This window comes from Eptatretus burgeri, chromosome 3, assembly GCF_056783735.1.
Source record: "Eptatretus burgeri isolate ZD-2024b chromosome 3, Ebu_testis_v1, whole genome shotgun sequence".
Classification (NCBI taxonomy): domain Eukaryota; kingdom Metazoa; phylum Chordata; class Myxini; order Myxiniformes; family Myxinidae; genus Eptatretus; species Eptatretus burgeri.
Genome location: NC_140963.1, coordinates 8,496,916 through 8,521,025, shown reverse-complemented (window position 1 = coordinate 8,521,025; position 24,110 = coordinate 8,496,916). Strand labels below are relative to the sequence as shown.

The following is a 24,110-nucleotide window of genomic DNA, read 5'->3' as shown; positions in this document are numbered from 1 at the left end:
TGGATCACCTCATTATTTACTGTCACCATGCATGCCTTGATCTTCCTCTCAAGACACATGGATTCGTTCAGAGGGATTTAAAGGGGCAGGAGCTAGCATCAGATAGAGGGATTAGTGTGGCATGTAGGAATAGGATAGGGTATGGCTAAAGCTGGCCATCGTACCTGCTGCTACCTACCACACGCTCCTGCCATCAAAACGTCTGCAGACGCTCATCTGTCAGTCTTGTCAATGAGCTGGGCCATTTGTTCAGCCATGCCAACCTGCTGTGCCATGTTTACTTACCTGTAACTTTGCCATTTTATTATGGGCCATACAGGCCATGAAGACACCTTGTGCCATTTTGTTTCTCTGCCACATGGGGCAAGAAGACCTGTTTATTGGCAGAAGACTCGGTTTGTTGTGGTTTTCTGGTCCCTCCAGGCTATTTCAAGAACGCTACTGTGGATAGTCTATTTGGGCCATTGGTAAGCACCGGTTGCTGAAAGGCCCTGTGACCACCAAATACTTTTGTCGTCCCAGTACCCAGGACCCTAATATACAACATTGGGTAAGAGGGGCCAGAGACCTTGTAGACATCAAACGCTCTTTAGAGAAAGAAGAATCCACCCTCCTGGTGCATCCCCCCCTCCCTTTCCCAACTCCGTGTTTAAATTCCATCCGGATGTAGTCGTTTTAAGTTCGTGTATAATGAGTGAATGAGTAGCCTTCGTGGAGCGATGCATTAGCATTAGCAAAACTGAACTGTTTTGAAGTTTTTTTTTGCAGGTTTAGAATGTGGAGGGGAGTTGTACTGTATGATTCATGGAGGAAGGTGGGGGTAGTGTTGTGGGAATGACTTGGTGGGGGTAAAAATGCTTGGTATAGTACAGCTATCTCGGTTATATTTGTTTTGATTAAGCATAACCTAATAAATTGTGAGGTTAGATATGTGTCTGTATAACGTGCAGGTAGATGTTCGTCTTCCTGCCATCCTAGTTTCTTTCTTCCCCTGCAGCCTACACCGCACCTTTGGCAATTCGTTTTTAATTTTTTTTATGCTCCTTTCCTCTGGATGTTTTAAATGTTTCTTTTCAAAAGTACACCCAGCAGCCTTGAAGCTCAAGATGCCATGGAAAAATGAATAGGTGTGTTGAAACTGCATTGTCTACCCCCACCTCCCCTCCCCCCCCCCCTTCCATGGAAAAACTGGTTACACACATGGCAATGCAACTTGAGCTTAAAAAGCCATTTGCGCTGAATTGTGCTGCAACTTTAAAAATGGCCAAAGGAGCCACCGAGATAAGAGTGATTGGAAGGGTAGGCATGCTGCAACAGTCGACACCAGTTACAGTCAAATGAGTCTCACACCTGCAGGAGGGAAGACAAAGGCAGTGGCTATCCGAGTTTCACTTCTTCTGTTTTTTTTTTTTTTAAGGAGTTTGATCTGCAAGGGGATTGAACTGCTAACTGGCTGATAAACACCAGCGGACTAGCCTGTGAACTTCCCTCTCTCTCTCTGGTCACAGAGTGATTTCCCTGCCAAGAGAGTTAAACTGCCCAGAATTCCTGCATGGCTTTGCCGCCGGGTTTGAAAGTAGGTTCTCGACATTGTCCTGTAAATTCCCTATTATATGTATCTCTTACCATGTGGTTTATAGACCCAAAGTCGGGATAGTTAAGGAACCTGCCTCGCAGTTTGGTGTGTATCAAGGGCACGTATCGGCAAGGTTTAAGGGGTGATTTTATTGTTTACTGGTGCATCATTTAAAAGCCTGTCACCCTGCGCAGCAGAAGATGGGGTTTAGAGAGAGGCAGAGACAGAGACAGAGAGTTTTGCCAAACCGTAACTTTTTTGTCATCAAATATTCTACAAACCTGAATTATGATAATATGGAGAAAATAATTAAAAATTGGGTCAAAATGTAAAAGGGCAAAGTCTTAGTGACTAGCCCTTCTTGGCCCCATTTCAGCTTGTCAAGCTTAAGATCCAATTTCACAGTGAATTGTCGGTTGTGAATGGAGGATATGGGTGTGAACTGTCGTTGTGCTGATGAGATGACCACGTGGTGGTGGAGGGGGTGGAGAAGAGAGGCAGCCATATTGGAAAAAATACAAAAATCTTCGGACCTCTGTATCTCTGAAACCGTGCCATGGGAAAAATTGAAACTTGGCACATGTGAAGTACTCTCCATGGGAAACGAGGGTGATTTTTTTTTTTTCATGATGATATACCCCAATACCCATATACCCCTTCCTTATGATGTCATAATTTCATATGTCAAACGCTTTATCCGATTGGTATGAAAATTTTTGAGGGTTATCTGGGGCTAAATTGTAATTGGCAAAAAATTGATGACATCATCGGTCACATAGTTTGGCAGCCGTGTTGTTTTTAACATAAAACTTTCAAAAATCTTCATAATGACTGAACAGATCAAGGCTAAACCATATAGGTATTATCGCCTATCCATGAGGAACCAAAAGCTCTCCACCGATGATGTCATAAGTCACATGGTTTGGCAGGTATGATTTTTTTGAACAATAAACATTTTAAAATCTGCAGAACGGCTTGACAGATCGAGCATAAACTTCACTTACGTATTCCCCAAGCATTGGGGATACCTGTGTGTTCACAAATAGTTAATAGGTCACATGGTCTGGCAGCCAAGATTATTTAATATTTTAAATCTGAGTTCAGGGATTTAAATCAAACTTTGTACAAGGATATATAATGATGTATTAATGTGGGCAGAGGCATATCTCGTGACGGCGTGACGTCGAAGGTTGTCGTTCCATTATTTTCCAAATCACTTCCATGTCCCTTTATTTATTTACCATTGAACATCAGTGTGTCTGTCCAGGCCGTAACATTTTTTACTAATTGAGCTTTTTTCATCAAATATTAACCAAACCTTTATTGTGATAATATGGAGAACACTAAAAAATGTACAATTTATTTTTAACTTTATTTCTCCTGGTTTATTTATCTAGCTCTCATACTGATGGTTATTGCTTCATGTGATCCTTTCCCCCTAACATTTGCTTTGTTTATAAATATACCTGGTGTCGAGGTTGGATTCCACTTGTTCTGGCTGTTTTGTTTGGATTAGTCTGGTTGCAGTGCAGTTTGAAAAAGTGGTTCAAACTGATCTTGGAGGGCATCGGTGGGGGGGGGGGGGGAGGGGAAACTTTCCTTCTGTATCCATCCTATCCACCTCCTTCCTCCCATCCCCATTGTTTGTCCAATTCTCCCTCTTTTGTCCTTCAACGCTACTATTGGTGCCCCCCCCCCACTCTCTCACTACTGTTTATTTTGTCTTGTTGCATCCTGATACATTTAGTGTTCTAGCTCTTCCACGAGCCTTGACTCTTTATCGAAAAAAAATGCCATAGGTTGGCAACCATTGCACAGACTTGATGGGCTGATTCGTCCAGGTTTAAGTTCCTTGGAAGGGAAGTCATCCATTATATTTTGTGGCCCATGGTGTCTGTCCGTGCATTAGTCTGTCTCCCGTTTACGGCGGCTGCTTCCCTCGGTGCTTGAGGAAATCTGAACATTCACTTTTGAAATGATGGGAGAACAGGCATGAGTGATGTTTATGTCAAGTTTTATTTCACAAGCAGGATATTTTGTCCTCTTTTTTTTTTTTTTTTTTTCCGCTTTTTTTAAATTTTGTTTAAATAGACAAATTCACCCTCCACCATCAGATGTTGCACCACCATCTTGCGGTGGGTGGTATAAGTAGCTCGGAGCTTTACGTAGTTCTGAGCGAAAACAGTGCAACACAATTGACTTTTTTTTTAAGTCCATGAAATATTATTTTATATTGATAGATTAACTTAAACTTTCCCGTCATTGGGAACGGACACCTTTGCTTGCTTTTCTTGTCACTTGGGATGGGTACCCTCCCCAGTATGTATATGGATATGTGTGGATATATATATATACACACATACTTCAATTTAGAAATGAAATATCGATGAAAAATTTTGGCCAATAGCTCGAAGTTTAAATAGATTTCTTTTTTGGAGAAGTTTAAATGCACTTAAATCCTCGATTCCTGTTCCTGGATAGTGGGCTTGAGAGGAAGTGTGGAATTTAACACCTGCAGAGATAAGTATTACTGTATTGAAGTGGGACTTGTACTTCCTCATTCACAAAACAAGGACTCGTCACTGAAGCTGAACTTTACTTTCATTGGAGAAGTTTTGAGTGATGTGTTCTGAACACTTTCTTCCATTGCGAGCAGAAATGGATTTAAATTCCATGTTGAACAAATATACCTGTTTTATCCATCTGTTTTTTGTTGTTGAAATTCATGTAGGTTTTTTTGGGTTTTTTTTTTTCCTGAACCCTATTCATTAGTGTGTGTGTGTGTGTGTGTGTGTGTGTGTGTGTGTGTGTGTGTGTGTGTGTGTGTGTGTGTATCCACACACATGGCATATGGAGCAGGTTTTTGAAACAGACCATCTGCCTGTTGGATCTATGGGAGGCACCAGACTTGATTTGGGAAGCTTTCTGTAAGTAGAAATGTAATTACAAGTGAGCAAGACCTTGCCACTGCACAATCTATATTTGGTTATCGGTCGCCATGTTTTACTTCCCGATCCATTAAAAACAGGTGGTTGCTCATTATTGTTCTGCTTGGGCTACATTAATGGACACATGCATCTTGTTTGTTGTCTCGGTGGGAGCAATTAAGGGAAATTCTTTGTACCTCGGCTCGTTATTTGGTAGAATGGGTGAATTTTGCAAATTTGCATGAAATTTCTTGCCTGCCCATGTCATTGACTTGAGATCCATGAATTTTGTTCCATTTTTATTCCTTGCCTCATTGAGGCAAGATAGGTCAAAGTTCACCGTGAATTGTCGGTTGTGAATGGCGGATATAGGTGTGAACTGTCGTTGTGCTAATAAGATGACCACGTGGTGGTGGAGGGGGTGGAGAAGAGTGCATGCAGTGTTGCCATAGCATCCACACATCGCACTGACGCAGTGCCATTTACTGGATCTACAGAGGAGTATCAGAGTGGAAATAAAGGGAGGGTCGTGTTGATTGAGTTGCCATCGGAGAAGCTGAAAGGTTTGTAGATTCATGGCTGTACGAAGGAGCGCTTCGTGAGATTTGTAAAAATGCAGTTCCTTTGTATGTTGGTGCACTTGGTATCGACATTGCTTCTTCATTAATTGTGTGTGTGTGTGTGTGTGTGTGTGTGTGTGTGTGTCGAGGCTCATGGAGGAGCTAGTACACAGAATGGAAAAGGCTGTGAAAGAACAGTAGAAATGGTGGGACACACCAACAGCAAGGTGGAGGAAGACTTGGAGGAATGGGGGTCTGCAGGATGGATAGATGCACAAACTCTCAATCATAGAAGTGAAAGGAAAAGCTGGGGAAGAAGCAGAAGTTGGGGGGGGGGGTGGTGCAGAAAGACTAAATGATAGATAAATGAGCTTGGGATTATTGTGTGACTGTTTGACAAGATTACATATATCTTAATGACAATTGATTTCCCTTTTGTACATGCTTGTGGTGTCATTGTCCCCTCAGGTCTTCACACACCCTCTTCTCAGTAGCAGAGCAAACCGTTCAGCATTGCACGGGGTGAGCAGCAAAAAGTGGTGTTTGAAGATTGCTTGTCATCTCTCGGAGGCCTGCAAGAATGGCATCTCCAAGTTCAGACGAGGTCTCGGCAAGTACGCTGCAGTTACCCTGGTTCGTGGCAGGCTCACAGGCCCTGGGCATCGGCTGTGTTGTCCTTGTAGGGATATGGATGGGTCACTACCGTGGTGGTTTTTCTTGGAATAGAGACGAGCTTGAGTTCAACGTTCATCCCTTGTGCATGATCCTTGGGATGGTCTTCTTGTATGGAGACGGTGAGTGCTGGCTAAGACTGTATCGATGTCGTTCTAAACTATTCTGATAGCTCCAGTGTGGCTAATACTTTCTTGGTCTTTACCTCCTGATATCTTCAAAGAAAATATTTGTGGAGAATGATTGATTGGGAGGTCTTTATAATGGTTTTGTTGTTATGCATTTTTATTAAAAAAAAAAATTGTTTGTTTTCCTGAATAGTTTATTTTTGGCTTCAGATTGCACATACAGTTTAACTGCCCTGGCCAGGCATTCTGGAATTTCAAGATCAAAACGTGTGCAATGATAACTACTTGATGAAGAATGGATTTATTAACAGCTGCATCAATCTTTAAAAAAAAAAATTATAATAATAATAATTCATCAAAATTCTGATTGGTCGTTTTGCCATTGTATCTGTCTGTACAATGGCATTGAAAACCCGAGGTTGTAACACGCATGATCGTCATGGTTCTGTGTTTCCAAAAAGAGCTGTGGCCTTGTCAAATTGTGTACCTTCCTTTTAACTTCCTCAATTTTGATCCAAATTAATGGCTGAACAACTGATAAGTGACTTTTCGTCATTCTGCTGCTTCCCAATTCATGAGCCATTTCCCTTATTCCCTCTTCCGACTTTTGAAACTGTTGAAAGATTTCGGATCTTGGCCGACAGATACAAGGAAACTTATAAAGTACAAGAAAATTGTGTGTATTCCCTCATGCCATTGATTTCCTGCAATCCTGGAATTCCATCATTTTGCTTCAAATGATCTTTGAGCCTCAAAGGTGAGATATCCAACCTGGTCCACAGCTTGAGTCCGCAGTTAAAATTTTGCAATATTGTGAACTAGTCCTTAAAAAATGACAGCTTTGATACACCTGTAATTAGAATAACGCTTGGTTGAACGCATACCTCCACCAGGCTGAACAGTTTACATTTTGATCCCACTGATAGGTCAGATCTGCATCCGGACCCGAACCAAAATCGAATCGGCTTGTTCTCGTCACCGATCCAACCCAACCCATCCACCAAGTTTTGGCCAAATCCGTCCACACCACTTTAGAAATATCATGCTATATATGATCGTTTTTGGCCCTATCTCTCATTTGTGAAGAATCACTTTTATATATTCTCATGTCTGAATCCATCGATAACTTACTGAGATATCCTGCTCACTGAGAGACAAACAGGGGTGAAGACGTAACCTCTATCCACCTTCGGTGATGGAGGTAACAATAACTCAATATATGATAATTTCTGAAAACTCTTCAGCATCACTTCACTCTCTTTCACTCCTAGATTCTGTGAAATTGAACGCTCTCAACATTATTGGCATTTCCCATGATAAGACTGAAGCAAAAGGCCTGATGCTGTCTCATTACAGGCAGGTCTGTGGTCTCTCTTTTATACCTCCTCTCTTCCAGTGTAGCTCTCCCTCTGCTCTTAGTCCTCCAACCTTGCCCAGATCCTCCTGGATGTACTCATTCTTCCAGTAACCTCTTGGTTAAACTCACAACACTTTTACTTGCAGATTACTGTGTTTTAATGTCTCATCTCCCTCCACTTTTGTTGTTACCTCATTTCCTTGCTTCTTGTATCCAATTGTGGCCCCACTGTCAATCAGCTGTCCTTTTCTTCTTCTTATTTTTTTCTTCGTATACAAGGTGGATGGCTCGTAATGCAGCTGCCACACACACACACACACACACACAGACACACAGACACACAGACACACAGACACACAGACACACAGACACACGCACACTTAACAGCCACTCTGACCTTGTAGTCCAAGAGCATTAGGGTTTAACCTGGACATTTTTGGTAACAAGCTGATTTTTTTCAGGAAAGGTCCAGGAATGTGTGTGAAATAACATACGAAAAGTCCTCATGAATCCTCCTTGAGCGTTTTCCGCACTCCAAAATGGGGTCCAAAATGGCCGCCATTTCCTGTTTTTCTCATAACTTTGCAAGTAGGTTTACCTATAACACATTTTAAATGTCTACACATATGTTTTGAAGTATAAGGAACTCAATACAATACATATCGGAAGATTTTGAAACACACAAAAATGAATAAAACCGCTTAAGCTCTTTCAGAAATCCAAAATGGCGTCTGAAATTGCTGCAGTTTCTGGTTTTACACCAAGGTACTTCAACACGCACTTTAAATGTCTTAATATATGTTTTGCGACTCAATGAAATGAATCATATACTTGTTGGGAATTTTTCAAAAACACGCATTTACCAATAAAAACACTTGAGCTCATCCTGAAATTCAAAATGGCGCCCGAAATGCCCCTTTTCCTGTTGTTGTTTTCTCATAACTCTGCAACTAAGTAACCCAATAAAGCACACTAAAATGTCTTTATATATGTTATGGGAGTCAAGGAATCTAGATAAATTCTTATTTGCAGATTTGAAACATGCATATCTATACCAATAAAACTACTTGAACTAGTCCCAAAATCCAAAATGGCGCCAAAGATGGTTGCAATTTCCTGTTTTTCTCATGACCCTGTGACTAAGTTACCTCAATATGCACTTTAAATCTCTAAATATATTATGTCTTGAGAAATAAGGAACTCATTCAGATACTTTGAAGTACAAAGGAAACAATAAAACCGCTGAAGTTCTTTCTGAAATTCAAATTGTGCTCAAAATGTCCGCCACTTATCAACACACTGCTGTTTTAGCCTGTTTCAAGAGGCAAAGACATTCAAAACAAGATCATGCTAGAGATTCAAACCTCAAAAGTTTCAGATGAATCTTTACCTTACGCATGCACACACCTAGTTGCATCAGTCATTGTCTTCATCGTCGGATGCTGTATCTTCAATGTTGATGTCCTCTGAAGTTGGGGTAATATCATCGTCGGCATCTATAAGAGTTGGTGCTGTATTGTTGCAATTGAGACCACTGCATTTACTGCACATTGAGGTACAAAAGAGCCCAAGTTTCTTGCAGCTACATGTCATGCTTCTGCAACCATCTGGTTTACACCCACATGCCACCATGTTCAGCAAAGTGTCGGGTGCAACAGCAATGTCTGTTTCTACCGGGGTAAGAGTCCCGTCCTGAAATCGCCAGCCCCATTCTGTTGGAGATAAGGAGTTACCCATCCATTCCTGGACGGTAAGATAGGCGCGATATGAATGTTGCTTTGCTGCAGCACTAGTTGGAGGTAGACTTTCTAGCTGAAAGGATGAACTCAGGGAACTGCGACCGATTGCCCGTTTGTATGCGATGTGACGGTAGTCATCAAGAGATTCAAAACTGCTGGCTCCATAAAGCTTAAGAATGAAGCCTTCCCCAGCTTTTTCCACCTCGTCATGGGTGCTTCCACTGTTTGTGAAGGTATCCAGCAAGTCGTAGTCCCGCTTCTTGTGCACCATGTTGAAAGCTTTACGCTTGCCCTGACGATAGATCGCAGAGACCGTGTCACATCCCGTCACAGCATGAAGAAACATCAAGTGATTTCTTGTGTCCCCTAAGGCATGCTGAATTTCATGAATGTTGAAGACCGTGACAGGATTACTGCGGCATAGCATGTACACATCTGTGGAAGAGGTTGCCCGAGCAACTAGCATTACCAGTAAGTCTGTGTCCGTACCAACAACAGCAACTGGCACATGTTCTGACTCTGCCAGTGCTAGTGCTGTGGAGACAATCAGGGTGTCGGCGTCTGCTTCTGCCTGGACTTTTGGAAGAACTCAAGAGGTCTTATTGGTACTTGCGTGCTTCAGCATCTCTTAAGATGTATTCTAATGAGTTCCTCATACTTCAAAACATATATGTAGACATTTAAAGTGTGTTTTGGGGAAACCTGCTTGCAAAGTTATGAGAAAAACAGAAGAGGCGGCCATTTTGGACGCCATCTTGGATTGCGGAAAACGCTCAAGGAGGATTTATGAGGACTTTTAGTATGTTATTCTAGACATATTCCTGGACCTATCCTGAAAAAATCAGCTTGTTACCAAAAATGTCCAGGTTAGGGCCTATTTTGACCTAATGCTCTTGGACTATTGGGGAAAGTGCCGTCACTTTCCAGGATATTCTGGGTAGCAGTGACGTCATAACAATGGCTCCACTCCACTTTTCTCACCACACTCAGCAGGGCATTTCTTGTTCCCCATGGATGCCAACCGATGGGGATTGTCCGTGCTGTATCCTTTTCAAATGTTGAACATTAGGCAAGGAATTCTTTGTTGTGACTTGGCCGGGGTTTGAACCACCGACTTCCCAGACTCTGAGCTCACAGACACTCACCACTACACCGAGTCTGATCAACTGTTCACCGTTTACTCTGTTCAGTATTATTCTTTCGTTTTATTATTGATCACTATTTGTCTTGTTTAGTATAAGTATTACGAGCAGAATATTTGCCTGACAGGCGATCTTGTTCCAAGCATGCAACACGTTCTTCTGATGCATACCTTTATTTGGGTGGTGTATTGGCAACCGCTGTGCAGGTGAAAAAAATAGCCCAAAATTCAAAACATGAAGCAAAAACATACCTTCTGCTGATAATTCAAAACACCTCACTGCTCTGGAAAACATGAGGACAGGAATACTGCACTGTAAATGGTGGAGACTTGTAATACCCCTCATCAAAAAAGGGGGGAAAAATAGGAAAAGTATTTACAAAAAAAAAGTTTTTTTTCTATTTTCTTTCATATGAAAAAATATATTGTAGTGATAGTGAGTTTTGGAACAGAAAAAAATATTTAATTGCGAGTTTTGGAACAAAAAAAAATAGAAAAAAAATGTTTTGGAACAAAAAAATTGGGGGAAAAAATATTTGAAATAGCCAGTTTTGGAGCAAAAATAAGTATAGGAAAATAGTGAAAAAATAGCAACCAATTTGGTGTAAAACAACAAATTATGGGGGGAAAAAGGCAAAAAAAAAAAAAATCGCACTGCAACCACCAAAATCTCCAAAATAGTAAATAAATATCGGAAAGGAAACCTATCTTTTTGCTATATTTGGGGGAAAAATAGTTTTTAAATAGCACTGAAATACCAAACAAAAAGGGGAAAATATATTTTAAATAGCCAGTTTTGGAACAAAAATAAGTATAGGAAAATAGTGAAAAAATAGCAACCAATTTGATGTAAAACAACAAATTATTGTGGGAAAAAGGCAAAAAGATAGCACTGCAACCACCAAAATCTCCAAAATAGTAAATAAATATCGGAAAGGAAACCTATCTTTTTGCTATATTTGGGGGAAAATTAGTTTTTAAATAGCACTGAAATACCAAAACAAAAAGGGGAAAAATATATTTTTGCTTGTGCAAATCTACTCGGGACCCTCCCCCACATGGAGGTGGTGTGACACTATACACATTTACATCGATAATTTGATTATCCCCCCCCCACCCCCAAGACCACCAGCAAAGATAAAACATCCCCATGTACTAATTGGGGTCATGCTGATCCAAGTTGGGATGTAATCGGCCCACAACTGAAGGAGGAGTAGCGCGACGATCGAACACACAAACATCGGTCCATGAATTTATCATCAGGATAAGGGAAGAAAGGCGGAAGTAATTATAAATTTTACGTTCCATATTTTTACTTTAAACATTGTTCTTAAACGGGGACAGGAACAACACAGGCATGATAGGCCGGATGGCCTTCTCATGCGCCAAAGTTCCCTGTGTATATTTGTATAACGTTAAGAATGGGTAGAAATGTGGAGAGGAAGACAGAGAGTTATGGATGAGGGTGCAGGGAGTTTTAAGAGTGAGATTGAGATGTTGGGAAGGGTAGGGATTGAGGACTTGGGGTTGGAATTGGGGTTGACTTCTGGGAATTTGGGGCAGTTGAGGACTTGAAGAAGAAAGGGGGATGGGATGATGACAGATGGCGTGGGGGGTGGAGGGCAAAGAGGGGACAGAGTTGGGATTAAGGGGTTTGTGGCTTTTGAGGGGGGGATGAGCTGAGGACATTGGGTTTGGAGAGGGTATGAGGGTTTAAAAAAGGGGGAGGAGCACGTGGTTCGGGTGTGGTGGTTGCGGGTGGGCAGAGAGAGGACAGAGTTGGGAGGGGGCTTGAGTACTTTGGTGTGTGTGTGTGTGTGTGTGTGTGTGTGTGTGTGTGTGTGTGTGTGTGTGTGTGTGTGTGTGTGTGTGTGTGTGTGTGTGTGTGTGTGTGTGTGTGTGTGTGTGTGTGTGTGTGTGTGTGTGTGTGTGTGTGTGGTTTGGGACCTGAAGTCACATTTTACATTATGCACAATTTCCATCAGTCCCAGATAGTCCTGTTGGGTCGTTTGGATCCTTTTGGCCTTTTAGGCCCTTTGGGTGTTTGGGGTTTTCTTTGTTCTTTCGGTATTTTAGGTCTTTTTGGTACTCAGGCGGGGTCTTTTGGGTGTTTTGGTTCCTCAGGATCTCTTCGGGTGTTTTGGGTCTTTGGGATCTTTGCGGTATTTGAGATCTTTTGGGTCTTTTCGGTGTTTGGGGTGTTTTTGGTCTTCAGGGTACTTTCAGTGAAGTATTTCAGGTGACAATTGTGGGTGGCATCAGGTCAGCTATCCAACCAATGGGTGAAGAGCGGACGTACATAATACATATGTACATACAGTACATACATACATGATCACAAACTCTTGCTACATTACATATAGATTACTGTTCACTGTTTCATTACCCTGTTTAGTATTCATATAATTACTGTTCACTGTTAACCCAGCTCTTTTTTTTTTCCGTTTGCCTCGATTTTGTATTTCAAAACAACAAATAAATATCCGCTCTGAATTCTTTAAGAATAGTTCAAAGAAAAGTTTATCCACTCGAACTGAAAACACAAGCGGAAGGTTCTTCTTCATTCAAATCAGGAATTGTGTGTTTTTGACATCAATGTGTTTTGCTTCACCTCCACACATTTGAGGAAATGATGTGACACAGTCAGCTAAGAGTAAATGTTTCGTCAAACTCTGTTTCATGAGAACATTGACACGTTTCTATAAACCTTTTCCACCAATACAACTCATCCCCTCAATCTGTGTTCTTCACCCCCTTTCCTCTTGCTGCACTTTCAGCAATCATGGTGTACCGCATTTTCCGTCAAGAGAGCAAGAAGTGCATTAAGATTGTTCATGCTGTTATCCACCTTGGTGCTCTCCTTATTACCATCATTGGTAAGTGTTTCATTGATCCTTAAACACTTCATTACTGATTCCCAAGTTTGAGTTGGCGTTGAGAATGTGACGATATCGGCGACCATCTTGGTTTAGGTTTTGTGGCTGTTTTTCACTTCCACGATGCAAAGAACATTCCCAACTTGTACAGCCTGCACAGCTGGCTGGGCCTCACAACTGTTGTGATGTTTGGCTTGCAGGTAATGACATGTTTTCCTAACTCCATTGTTGCATCCAAGTACTGTTTGCCTTCCTCTGTCAAGTTTCCTTTATTTATTTATTTATTTTCCCCCTGGATTTATTTTTTTTCTCTCGCTCCCTTTGTAATGTGCATGAGTTGCTGATTGACACATTTTAAACCAGACATTAAATACTGTTTGCCTTGTAATACTTGCTTGTTCCACACATTTATGCAAGGTTTTTCTCTTGTCTCTAACAGTGGATTATAGGATTTCTCATCTTTCTGTATCCTGGCGGTCTTGCGGCATTGCGTGCCTGGTACCTGCCACTGCATACTTTCTTTGGCCTAGCAATTTTCACCCTCGCCATTGCTTCCTCCCTGACTGGAATGACAGAGAAGCTTCTATTTTCTCTAAAGTAAGCCACTAAAATCATGCGGAGTGCTTTGCTTCATAATATTGTAATGGGTTTTGGTGTGAGCGTGGGGTTCATGAGGGGGTTGCTTGGACCTGCTACTCAACCTCCAACCTTGAAGCTGCAAGCCACAGATAACTCTGCGACTCCACGGGTTGCTGAGCAATCACTTATGCCATCTGAGAAGGCGAAGTCTGGCAGGGTCCCTGCAATAAGACTTGCGTTACCTTACCGTTGATTTAGCTCCTCTCAGATGAGGAACCGCATTGTCATTGTCCCACCTCATCCTATTGTGGTCTGGCTGAGCGAAATCGTAAGTGGGGCGCTGGTTATTCTTGGAGCGAATCAGTGGAGCACAACTTCCCGTCTATTTATTACGTACGCGCAATGTCAAACCAATGAAGGAAAAGACAACCCGAGCAGGTTTGAAGCAGTTTACCAAATATAAAAGCTGATATTCACGAGGCACTTATTTGCAGGCAGGCAAAGACACACAATAACAGCAATTATCCACTAGCACGTAAAGATCCCCAACACAATCTTATTTATCCAGAGATAGACAGGCGTATCACTTGCAATGGGAAAAGTAGAGAGAATGAGAAAGAAAGAAAGCAGTACAAGGCTTAGGTACAGCCTCTTGTTCACCCCCACACAAGCAGGTGGGCTTGCGTTGATCCAAAGTGGGGGGGGGGGAGGAAATGGGGGATATGGAATCGTGTGTGTGTGTGTGTGTGTGTGTGTGTGTGTGTGTGTGTGTGTGTGTGTGTGTGTGTGTGTGTGTGTGTGTGTGTGTGTGTGTGTGTGTGTGTGTGTGTGTGTGTGTGTGTGTCTGCGCGCGTGCGTGTGTGTGCGTGCTGCCGTCTGCCCTCAGAACTCTTTGGTCAGCCTGGGTCAGTGCAACTTGTCCAGGCCACAACTCGTACAGATAACTTGTGGCAGTCAAGCAAGGCTGGTTTGGCATGGCAGTTACGGGTTCCTCAGTGTGTCAGACAGCTCGTCCTTGTATATCTGTGCTGGACCAGGCAGGGCTTTGTCATTGTGGGGCTTCCCCCACTCCTCTCCCTTTCCCTTTCCCTTCCTCCCTCCTTTCCTCTACCCTTCCCCATCTTGCCCCCACCACTCTACCCCCCCATCCCCCTCTTCATCGTTCATCGTCCTACCAGGTTTCTCCTCCTCCATCCGTCCCCTCCTCTTCCCTCTATAGACCCTCTCCCATCTCCTCATCCTCATCCTCCTCCTCGTCTCCTCCCTGATAACCACTTGTGTGATGCCTTTGTCTCCCTTGTATCCCCTTTGAGCACCGGGCAGCCTGTGAACCTGCTCCCCTCTGTCATTTAGCCCTTCCATGAGTTCAGCATGAATATAGTATCTTGCCATTACTGTAGAAATGTAACTTTCTGAACTCAAACTAATTAGATTTTGGAAACTGTTGATTAACTTCTGACTATACACATTGATTAAATTCAAAACGCACTGCAATATTCATGAAAAAACCTTGTTCCTTCAATTCATTTGCATATTCCTTTGATACCACACTGTTGGATTGACCGACTCATGGAGGTCGCACACTCCAAATGCCATTTCCTCTTACGAATTGGCAAAGCAGAATTGTAGTTGAAATTTGAGGAAGTTTGAAAAAAAATTCTTTTTATCTCCAGCTCAACACCAAGAATGGTACTCATCCATTGGCAAAAGAGAAGTAATGCTTGTAGTCATATTTTGTCATGGATGAATGGTGTTCAGATTGCCTACCATCCATCCATCCATCCATCCATTGGGACCATATTCTGTGCAGAGTGTTGTTGCTGCCTAAGCAGTCTCCTTGGCTCTTGGGCACAATCCTGGACAGGTCGCCACTCCGACACAGGATACCAGCAAGCTGGCACTCATTTTGCCGACCTCGGAAGGATGACGGGCAGAGTCAACCCCACCTGGTATTAATTCAACAGCTGAGTGGGATTTGAACTCAGGATCACGAGGATCCCTAGGATCCCAAGCCCACCACCCTAACCATTAAGCCAACACCAGGCATAGGTTGCCGACTGGTGGTGTGAATTGTTATAACATCACCAATTTTGTTCTTGCTTTAATTATTTAGACTGCACTTTCAAAAAGTTGATTGTGCATTGTACTGTAATGTTGTTTGCTGTTACAAAAAACCAAAACAAACAAAAAAAATATATGTATAGTGATGGTTAGTTTTATATTTTTTATAAGAGTGGTGTAAAAACGAAGCTGAATCTTTGTCATAAAGGTACATTTATGATCACTGTTTGTAGTCACAGGCCGTATGAGATGTGAGTAATGATGTGACTTCCGGTTCCCGGTGTGAGCATGTTGGATGTTGGCTCGTGCGTGCTTCCTTGGAGTTCATCAGAGCTCAGTTTTCCTGACCAGATCCATCGTATCTTTCTGTTATGTTTTCCTCTACTTTGTCGCGGTGCATTGTCAAATTCCTGTCCCTGTGAGTGTCTGGCGTGCTCTCCGAGGCCTCAGCTCGTGGGCGTGCCAATTGGATCTGTACTGCAATGCCGTGTGCCTCACTAATCTTTTTATCCTATGTCTTCTCCTTTCATGCTCCTCAACTTAATTTTATTATCTCGCTCTTCACTTAAAAACAAAAATCATGAACTCATTCCTCATTTTGTTCATTCTCTACCACTTCCATTCTCAATACCTCCCGATTGAACTAACGTCCCTCTTCTTTTGAAATTATTTGCTTCTTGCTTTGAAAGCTTTTAATCACATTTTTTAAATGCTTCATTTACCTTCTCTCCGTCAGGAAAACACCATTAGTCCGTGAGATAGGTGGAGAATGTACAGCTTTGACTACCAAAAAGAGTGGCAAGGCACCACTGTGTTTTTCAGTTGGCCTTGTTGCCCAAGTACCTGGAATGTCTAAAATAAATAAATAAAAAATGTGATTGATGTCTTGGATCCACAGCGAAACACCTTTTTAGTGGCCATTATCCAAGATGGCCACCTATTTGTAACATATCTCAGAAAAGTTGCTGTAACTTTCAGTTGGTTGATCTGAGGCACATGAAACCTCTGACGAAATGTGTTCAGTATGGAATTTAGCAGATGACAATGCATGCTATATAAACAACAGTTAACGAGAACTCAACATAATTGAAAAAAATCTGAAATGGCCAACAAAAATTGCCCTGAAAACTAACTTTTATCTCTGCCATCATTGTGTGAAGAAATATATTCCTATTCCATCCATTGGGACCATACTCTGTGCAGAGCGTTGGTGCTGCCTAAGCAGTCTCCTTGGCTTTTGGGCACAATACTGGACAGGTCGCCGCCCCGACACAGGATACCAGCAAGCTGGTACTTATTTTGCTGATCACGGAAGGATGACGGGCAGAGTCGACCCCACCTGGTATTAATTCAACAGCCGAGCAGGATTTGAACTCAGGATCCAAGGACCCCTAGCCCACCACCTAACAATTAAGCCAACATCAGGTATATATTCCTTTTGCCATACAGTAAAAATGTAATATTTTAGAAGAAAAAAAAAACATCCGTGAATATATGGTCTTCTTATTCTTCATCTTTAAAAGTTCCGATTATCCCACCTATCTTGTAAGGTCAGCCTGGAGAAGCTTGGGCCAAGTCTGACTTTGCTGAGCTGAGGACTTTGGGTGGAGATTTGATGCTGAAGTTCCCTCAATGTGGCTGCCCGATGCTCAGCAGTGAGCTCATAACGGGAAACTCTACCTGGTTTGAGACTGAGGCCACGTGTCCCCCTTGCAATCTGTATATCTTTATTCACCGTTTCCTCAGTCATCTGATCTACAGCAATCCCAGCAAATGGATTTGTATTCCTTAGCTGAACTGCGAATCCACCATTTTGAAAGTGTTCCTGCAAGTGTGGACAGGTTTCGTGCAACCGTGACATCTCAGCCTAATATTTGTAACCAAAACACCAGTCACCCTCTCGGACGACTCGAAGAAGTCCGACATGAATCTCAACCGTGGCCATTTATGTCATCCAAAATGCTGCAAGTGGACCTCTATCATGCTGCAAAACGTCCAGGTAACAGAGGAACATGTCAAGAATCCTCTTGCATGATTTGTTTTTAAAGCAGCATTACGTGTTGCATGACTTGTGTTGTAAAGAAGCTTGTACACCACACCAATTGTGTCATGCAGGTTCGGGAGATCTTCAGCATGATTATTTTGGAGCCATTCTTCAAAGCCTATCCAGGCTAACCCCATCAGAGCTTCATATTTCAGCTTATGAAGATGGACAGCTTGGTTGTCCTGCTTTTCATCCAGAACTTTGCTAATGGACTTGTCGGCGATGACTCCTGACTTGACAGCCATGCCTCAAAGTTCAGCCTCACAAAACATCTTGCCAATCGTGGACATCAACTTGCAGATTGTGTGGAAGTTCCCTGCACGATGCTTCAAAATTTCTTTGGGTATCTCCATGCAACTTGTTGCTTTTGCCAACAATGTCTAATCAAGGATAAGGGCAATGTTTTCAAGGTGCAAAGATGATTTGATGTACATGATTTGATGCAATATTTCCAGCTCGGTTGACATCTCTATAAGACTGAAGGTAAGTCGTCCTGTTAGTCCATGAGCCAGACCAGATTTGACTACCAAAGAAGAAAGACAAAAGAGCACCTCCACAGCTGAGCACCTTTTTGTTCTTAATTCTCCTGAATTTCGTATGCCTCAGATCAACCAATTAACAGTTATAGCCAACTTTCTGAGATATGTTACAAACAGGCAGCCATCTTGGAGAAAGGACACTAAAAATGTGTTTAGCTGTAGATACCAGATGTCCATCACTTTTTTTTTTGTAGACATTCCAGCTCCTTCGTTAACTGAAAAACACAGTGGTGTCTTGCCACTCTTTTTGGTAGACAAACCCTAAGCCTAAGCCTAACCCTACCATTTCTCAGCTCCCCCATTCCCTAAGTACCAACACCCCTCCCTCCTCCCTACATTTCTGCACCCTGCCAACAATGCATTCTCCCCTGTCTGTCTGTCTGTTTGTCTGTTTGTCCACAGGGAACTATAGTGTTTTTCTCCACAACCGCTTATTGGATTGAAACAAAATTTTCACCGCAGGGGCGAAGACTCATGTCGGATGTTTGAATGATAATTATCACATCATAGGTCACGTGATGTGGCAGCCATGTTGGAAAAACCGAAAAACTTTGGACCTCTGCTTTAATGCTCTGAAACTGCACCAAGGAAAAAAATGAAAGTTGGCACACGGCAAGTACTCCTCATGGGGAATGAGTATGGTTTTTTTTTTTTTTTTTGGTTTTTAAAAATAACGTCATAGGTGCCTTCGTTATGACGTCATAATTGCATATGCAGAACACTACATCTGATCAGTATGAAATTGTTTGTGCATCATCTAGGGATATAATGGTCCACAGAAAAAAAAAATGATGACGTCATTGGTAACGTGATTCGGCAGCCACATTGGTTTTTGTTGTTTTTGCTCTAACCTTCAAAAATCTTCTTCTCAGAAGTGGCTGAACAGATCCAGGTGAAACTTTACATGTGTGACTGCCTTTCCATGAGGAACAAAAGACCCACACATATGATGTCCTTGGTCACCTGGTTTGGCAGCCATATTGGATTTACCCTAAAACCTATAAAAAATCTTCTTCTCCAGAATGGCTGGACAGATCAAGGGGAAAATTCACACAAATGTTCACCAAGCCTTGAGTGTACACGTTAATGGAATAATTGAAAGGACACATGTTTTGGCAGCAATGTTAGATTGAAGAAAAATATTAAATGATGTCTCTTGAACCACTTAATCAATCGACGTGAAACTTCAAATTTATGATCTATTGCTGATGGGAAATACATTTTTTGAGTTTCAACTTGATCGGACACATTGTCTGGCAGGCGGAATTATTTATTTTTTTGATCTGGGTTGTTTTTATTGTTATTTTATTGTAATTTTTTTTATTGAATAAGGCTCACTTGGCTGTGCCTGGATAGGTTTGAGGGTAGAGGAATAGCAGCTGAATTTTGAATCCTATCCAGGTTCCTCCTGATGACTTCATCTTTGCTTTTTGCTTGTTCCTTCTGATTCCTCCAATGCAGGACTGTACCTATTTTGGTCTTCCATTTGATTTGAATTGAATTTCGTTTAATCCCATTCGAAGTTCAATTGAGTAATAAAAAAAAACGTCATGGGTCAGGGTCAGGTGTCCGATCAAAGCGGGATGTCTTGGTACCCGGTCATCACTGCTAGCAGTTATAAAGTGACAGTTCTAATTGTCTCTTCTTAATTACGTAACACACCAGTACACAAACAGCACACGTCCTGGTGAGGGTCTGCAATCTCTGAATGCTCTTTCTTGTTTTTGTTCTGTTTCACTGAGACAATTTTCTGATTGCTGAGGTGTGCACGTAACTACAGTGACTTTGTCCTCAAGATATTTGTCTCAAATCCTGCATCACATCCAGACAAACATTTCAACGAGCAGCTCCCGACAGATGTGGGCCATACAATATCAACTGTGCTCCTCACCAACTTCTCTCGAACTCTTGATCTTGTTGATCATTCAATCGCAGTCATGAAACTAACCATGGGTGTAGGTCCGTCTCATGTGGCTTGGATTGCAGATTTCCTCTGTAATAGTCAGCAAAGTTTGATTTACAAAAGCAACTTGTCTGATCCATGTGTAGTTTACTCATGTGTGCCCCAAGGAACTAAACTAGGACCTGTTGTGTTCTTGTCGATGATGCAGTTAAGTTATGACGGTACTGGAAGTGATGCAGGTGTTATGATATACTGTCACTACAAGTAGGTTGATAACCTTAATTTGATAGAGACCCACAAAGTTAACTCCAGTAATCACCAAGGAATGGCACAAATTGGTCGAGGGTACATGTGTCGGTATCTTAAGAAATGTTTGACAGTGAATGTTTGCTTTTCACGAATATAACCACCATCTGATACCATTACACTTGAAAATCAACTTCTACGGAAATGTAGAAAATTTGGCTTTCCTATTTGGTGTTTATGAACTGTGAACACTACGATATGTTATTCTCAGTGTGTCAATTTTAGTTACATTTGCAATTTTAAATGTTTTCTTGTTCTATATTTGCAATTCAGACTTGGCTGCTATGAATATTTTTTTCAATGGACCACTTCCATTTCCAACACACACCACACCACACCTCACCTCACCTCACCTCACCTCACCTCACCTCACCTCACCTCACCTCACCTCACCTCACCTCACCTCACCTCACCTCACCTCACCTCACCTCACCTCACCTCACCTCACCTCACCTCACCTCAAAAAACACACACACACACACACCACCCACATCACCACCAACACATCAACACACACACACACACACCACCCAACATCACCACCAACACATCAACACACACACACACACCACCCAACATCACCACCAACACATCAACACACACACACACACACACAAACACACACACATCAACACACATACACACAAATACACCACCTCCAAGGTATATGTGTGTTGTCATCCCTTTAGCAATGGTGCTTTGTGTGACTCGTCCCAAACACCTGAGCCCTTGATTCTCAATTTAAAAATGAAAAATAAGGTGAAGCATGACAGCAATGTGTGGTACATATATAAAATCATATGAAGCAATACAAAATGAAATTCTCATCAGGAATAGTGAATGGGCAGCGTATCAACCGGCCTGAGACGGAGGAAAATTATTGTTTGCAGGTTTTATTGAAGGATGGATGACGATTTGGGCAAAATCGATCGTATGGAGGACGATTCTGTGAATCCCTCACAAGTGCAACAAAGCTGAACCAATGGATACTGGGATGTATATTGCAGTGCCCATAATTCAGCCAAACTACAAGCCTTTATATTTAATCTGTGCCATTTAGCTGTGGTCAAGATAACCTCACACTACCCCCCCCCCCACAAAAATAATAAAAATATAATAAACTATAACGGCACTCTTTGACGTCACGACGTTGCCAGATATGCCTCTGCCCACATTGTTACATCATTATACATACTTGTACCAAGTTTGATTTTATGTCCCTGAATCCAGATTTAATATATTAAATAATTCTGGCTGCCAGACCATGCGTCCAATGAGGTCGAAATTTAAAACATACATTCTACATGACGACTAAATCATAATTGTGAAGTTTCACGTCAATTGATGAAGTGGTTGAAGAAATAAATAAAAAAAGATTTTCACTCAATCCAATATGGCTGCCAAACCATGTGACCTATTAATTATTTACACACTGGTTTTCCCAAGGCTTGGGGAACATACGAGTGAAGTTTCCCCTCGATCTCTTAAGCTGTTCTGGAGAAGGGGTTTTTAAAAGTTTTATTCTTCAAAAAAAAAGTCAAAGCTACCAAACCATGTGACCTATGACATCATGAAAAAAAAGAAATCACACTTGTTTCCCATAGGGAGTACTTGCCGTGTGCCAAGTTTCAACTTTTTCCATGGAGCACTTTCAGGGATAGAGGAACAGTTTTTTTTTTTTTTTTTTCCAACATGGATGCCACTCCATCTGACCTATGATGTCATAATTATCATTAAAACATTCCGCACGAGTCGTCACGAATTTTTGTGTCAATCGGATAAACGGTTGCAGAGAAAATGGAGAAAATTTGCACGGACGGACGTGCAACCTCAAAACATTATGCTTCCGGCGACTTCATCAGCGGAGGCATAAAAACGCTTTGGTAATTTGTAAACTTGCTACCCCTTGTTGTTTGGCTCCTCCATGAGCCTAAACCCTTTTGTGTACAAAAAGAAATGAAGCGGTTTCCTTTTGACGCCATAATCTGAATGTATCATCACGTGCTTCAACATGCTTGTGTGGGTTCTTGTGGTTTATATTTGAAGAATACGTGAATGTTTTCCTGTTCGGGGCAAAAAACCGGTTCATTCCAATGAAACAAATAACAATGCAATTGAATTGAAAATGTCGTATTGTGTAAAAAAAAAAAAGATTGTTTCACAATTATCTGTAAAATACCTTTTCTTTTTGTGGGTTCTGGTCGTAATCTTGTGAATGGAAAGTATATCTCGCGCGTTTTGCTCGAACCGAAGTGTTGCACACCGGTCTATTACTTCACTTGATCCTTATTTCTTTTCTTTTTTTCTCATTTAGTAAAAGTTACAAAGATATGCCAGTGGAAGCTATGCTGGCCAACAGCCTGGGGCTTCTTCTTGTGGCATTCTCCGTGGTTGTGGGATACATTGTGACTCGGCCCGAGTGGAAGCGGCCGAGCCAAGCTGAGGAGGAGGCCCTGAGCATGCACTTTCACCGGATCACCCGTGGAGATGACGAAGATGATTGATGATTGTCCGGCCGGTGTTAGGAGGTGGAGGAGATCCCCAGGATTTGATTAAGGACCTTGCTGACTTCACTTGGTGGAAGGAATACGATCACCATGGAGGCTGAAATCATGTGGGTTAATTTATAGGATGGATCCTAGAAATTGTGGTTTGTCAGGTTAAGAACTGCTCTTGGTTTTCTTTGTTGACAAGAAAGCAAGTTTCTATCTGCAGTTGTACGGAATGCTAGAACGTGGCTCTCACAAAGGCGGAATCTTGGGGTATTTTCCAACACCTGCGTGTTTGCATCATTTGACCCTTTGTGAATTGTGGTGCTGTAACATATTGACTTTCTTTGCACTCTCACCTATTAGCTTCAGGTACTCTTGTCTGGGCTACTCAAAGGATTCCTCGAACGATTTGCAAACGAGATTACTTGTGGCATCTTGGTGATTGTTTTTACTTTTTTTTTGTGACTACCATTTGGTTGTGCTGATTCTTCTGCTTATTATGAATGTGAGGTGGAACCAACAGCCTGAACGACGGCTTGTAATGTGTAATGCACGTGACGTTGAACTTTTTATGAAACAGGTTTTGCCAAAGGGATGTTTATTCTGCAGTGGTTCATTTGCCCTGTTACACTTGTGTACATACTGCTTTCTTGCCCAAACAAAATTTCATGATAATATATAATATATTTATCCATTGCCGTTTTTTGTTCACTTCATGAACATTATTTGCAAGCTTAGGTAACAAGACATCTGGACCACCTTGTTTAACAAACAAGATATTGAACAATGAATGGATGCTCAATTGCCTTGCCTTATGTGGATATGAAAAGAGTAAAGTACAAGGAATGGGTGCAGCTGGTCTTGTGATTGGATGTTTTTTTAGTATGGGTCTGTGAGTTGCGCAGTTACTTGGAATTGTTAAATGTGAAGGAATTGTTAATTTCTTCATTGTGAAGGATTTATCTTGATGTAATAAACTTTGTTGGTTTGATTGCTGTGTATATAGTGATGAACTAAGCAGTAAATTTCATTCAATAAAGTTTCATTAGTTGTTTACCTTTGGTGGTGCAATGCTTAAAGCATTCACTCCAAGTTTGGATGGAGTTGGGAGTTCAAACTTTGGTCGAGACATAAAAAAGTACATGCTGCTTCCCTGCTTGAGGTTCAGCATTTTAAATTATAACAGCAAGGAGAATCCCCATTGTTGTGG

General features: G+C 41.8%; 1 protein-coding gene across 6 annotated transcripts in view; it reads left to right on the top strand.

Moving 5' to 3' along the window:
- LOC147029372 (transmembrane ascorbate-dependent reductase CYB561-like) overlaps positions 1-23,891 on the top strand; it is a 62,775-nt gene extending 38,884 nt beyond the window's left edge. For 3 of the 6 annotated variants that reach the window (XM_085872372.1, XM_085872375.1, XM_085872374.1), the window contains 5 exons: positions 5,532-5,857; positions 12,878-12,976; positions 13,073-13,176; positions 13,416-13,573; positions 22,723-23,891. In XM_085872372.1, coding sequence (XP_085728498.1) covers positions 5,644-5,857; positions 12,878-12,976; positions 13,073-13,176; positions 13,416-13,573; positions 22,723-22,912 — 765 coding nt within the window. In that variant the 5' untranslated portion in view covers positions 5,532-5,643 and the 3' untranslated portion in view covers positions 22,913-23,891. Of the gene's footprint in view, positions 1-1,554; positions 1,577-4,435; positions 4,504-4,636; positions 5,067-5,531; positions 5,858-12,877; positions 12,977-13,072; positions 13,177-13,415; positions 13,574-22,722 lie in introns of those variants that run through there. The other 3 variants (XM_085872376.1, XM_085872377.1, XM_085872373.1) reach the window with 3 other exon arrangements.
- Positions 23,892-24,110: the final 219 nt, after the last annotated feature.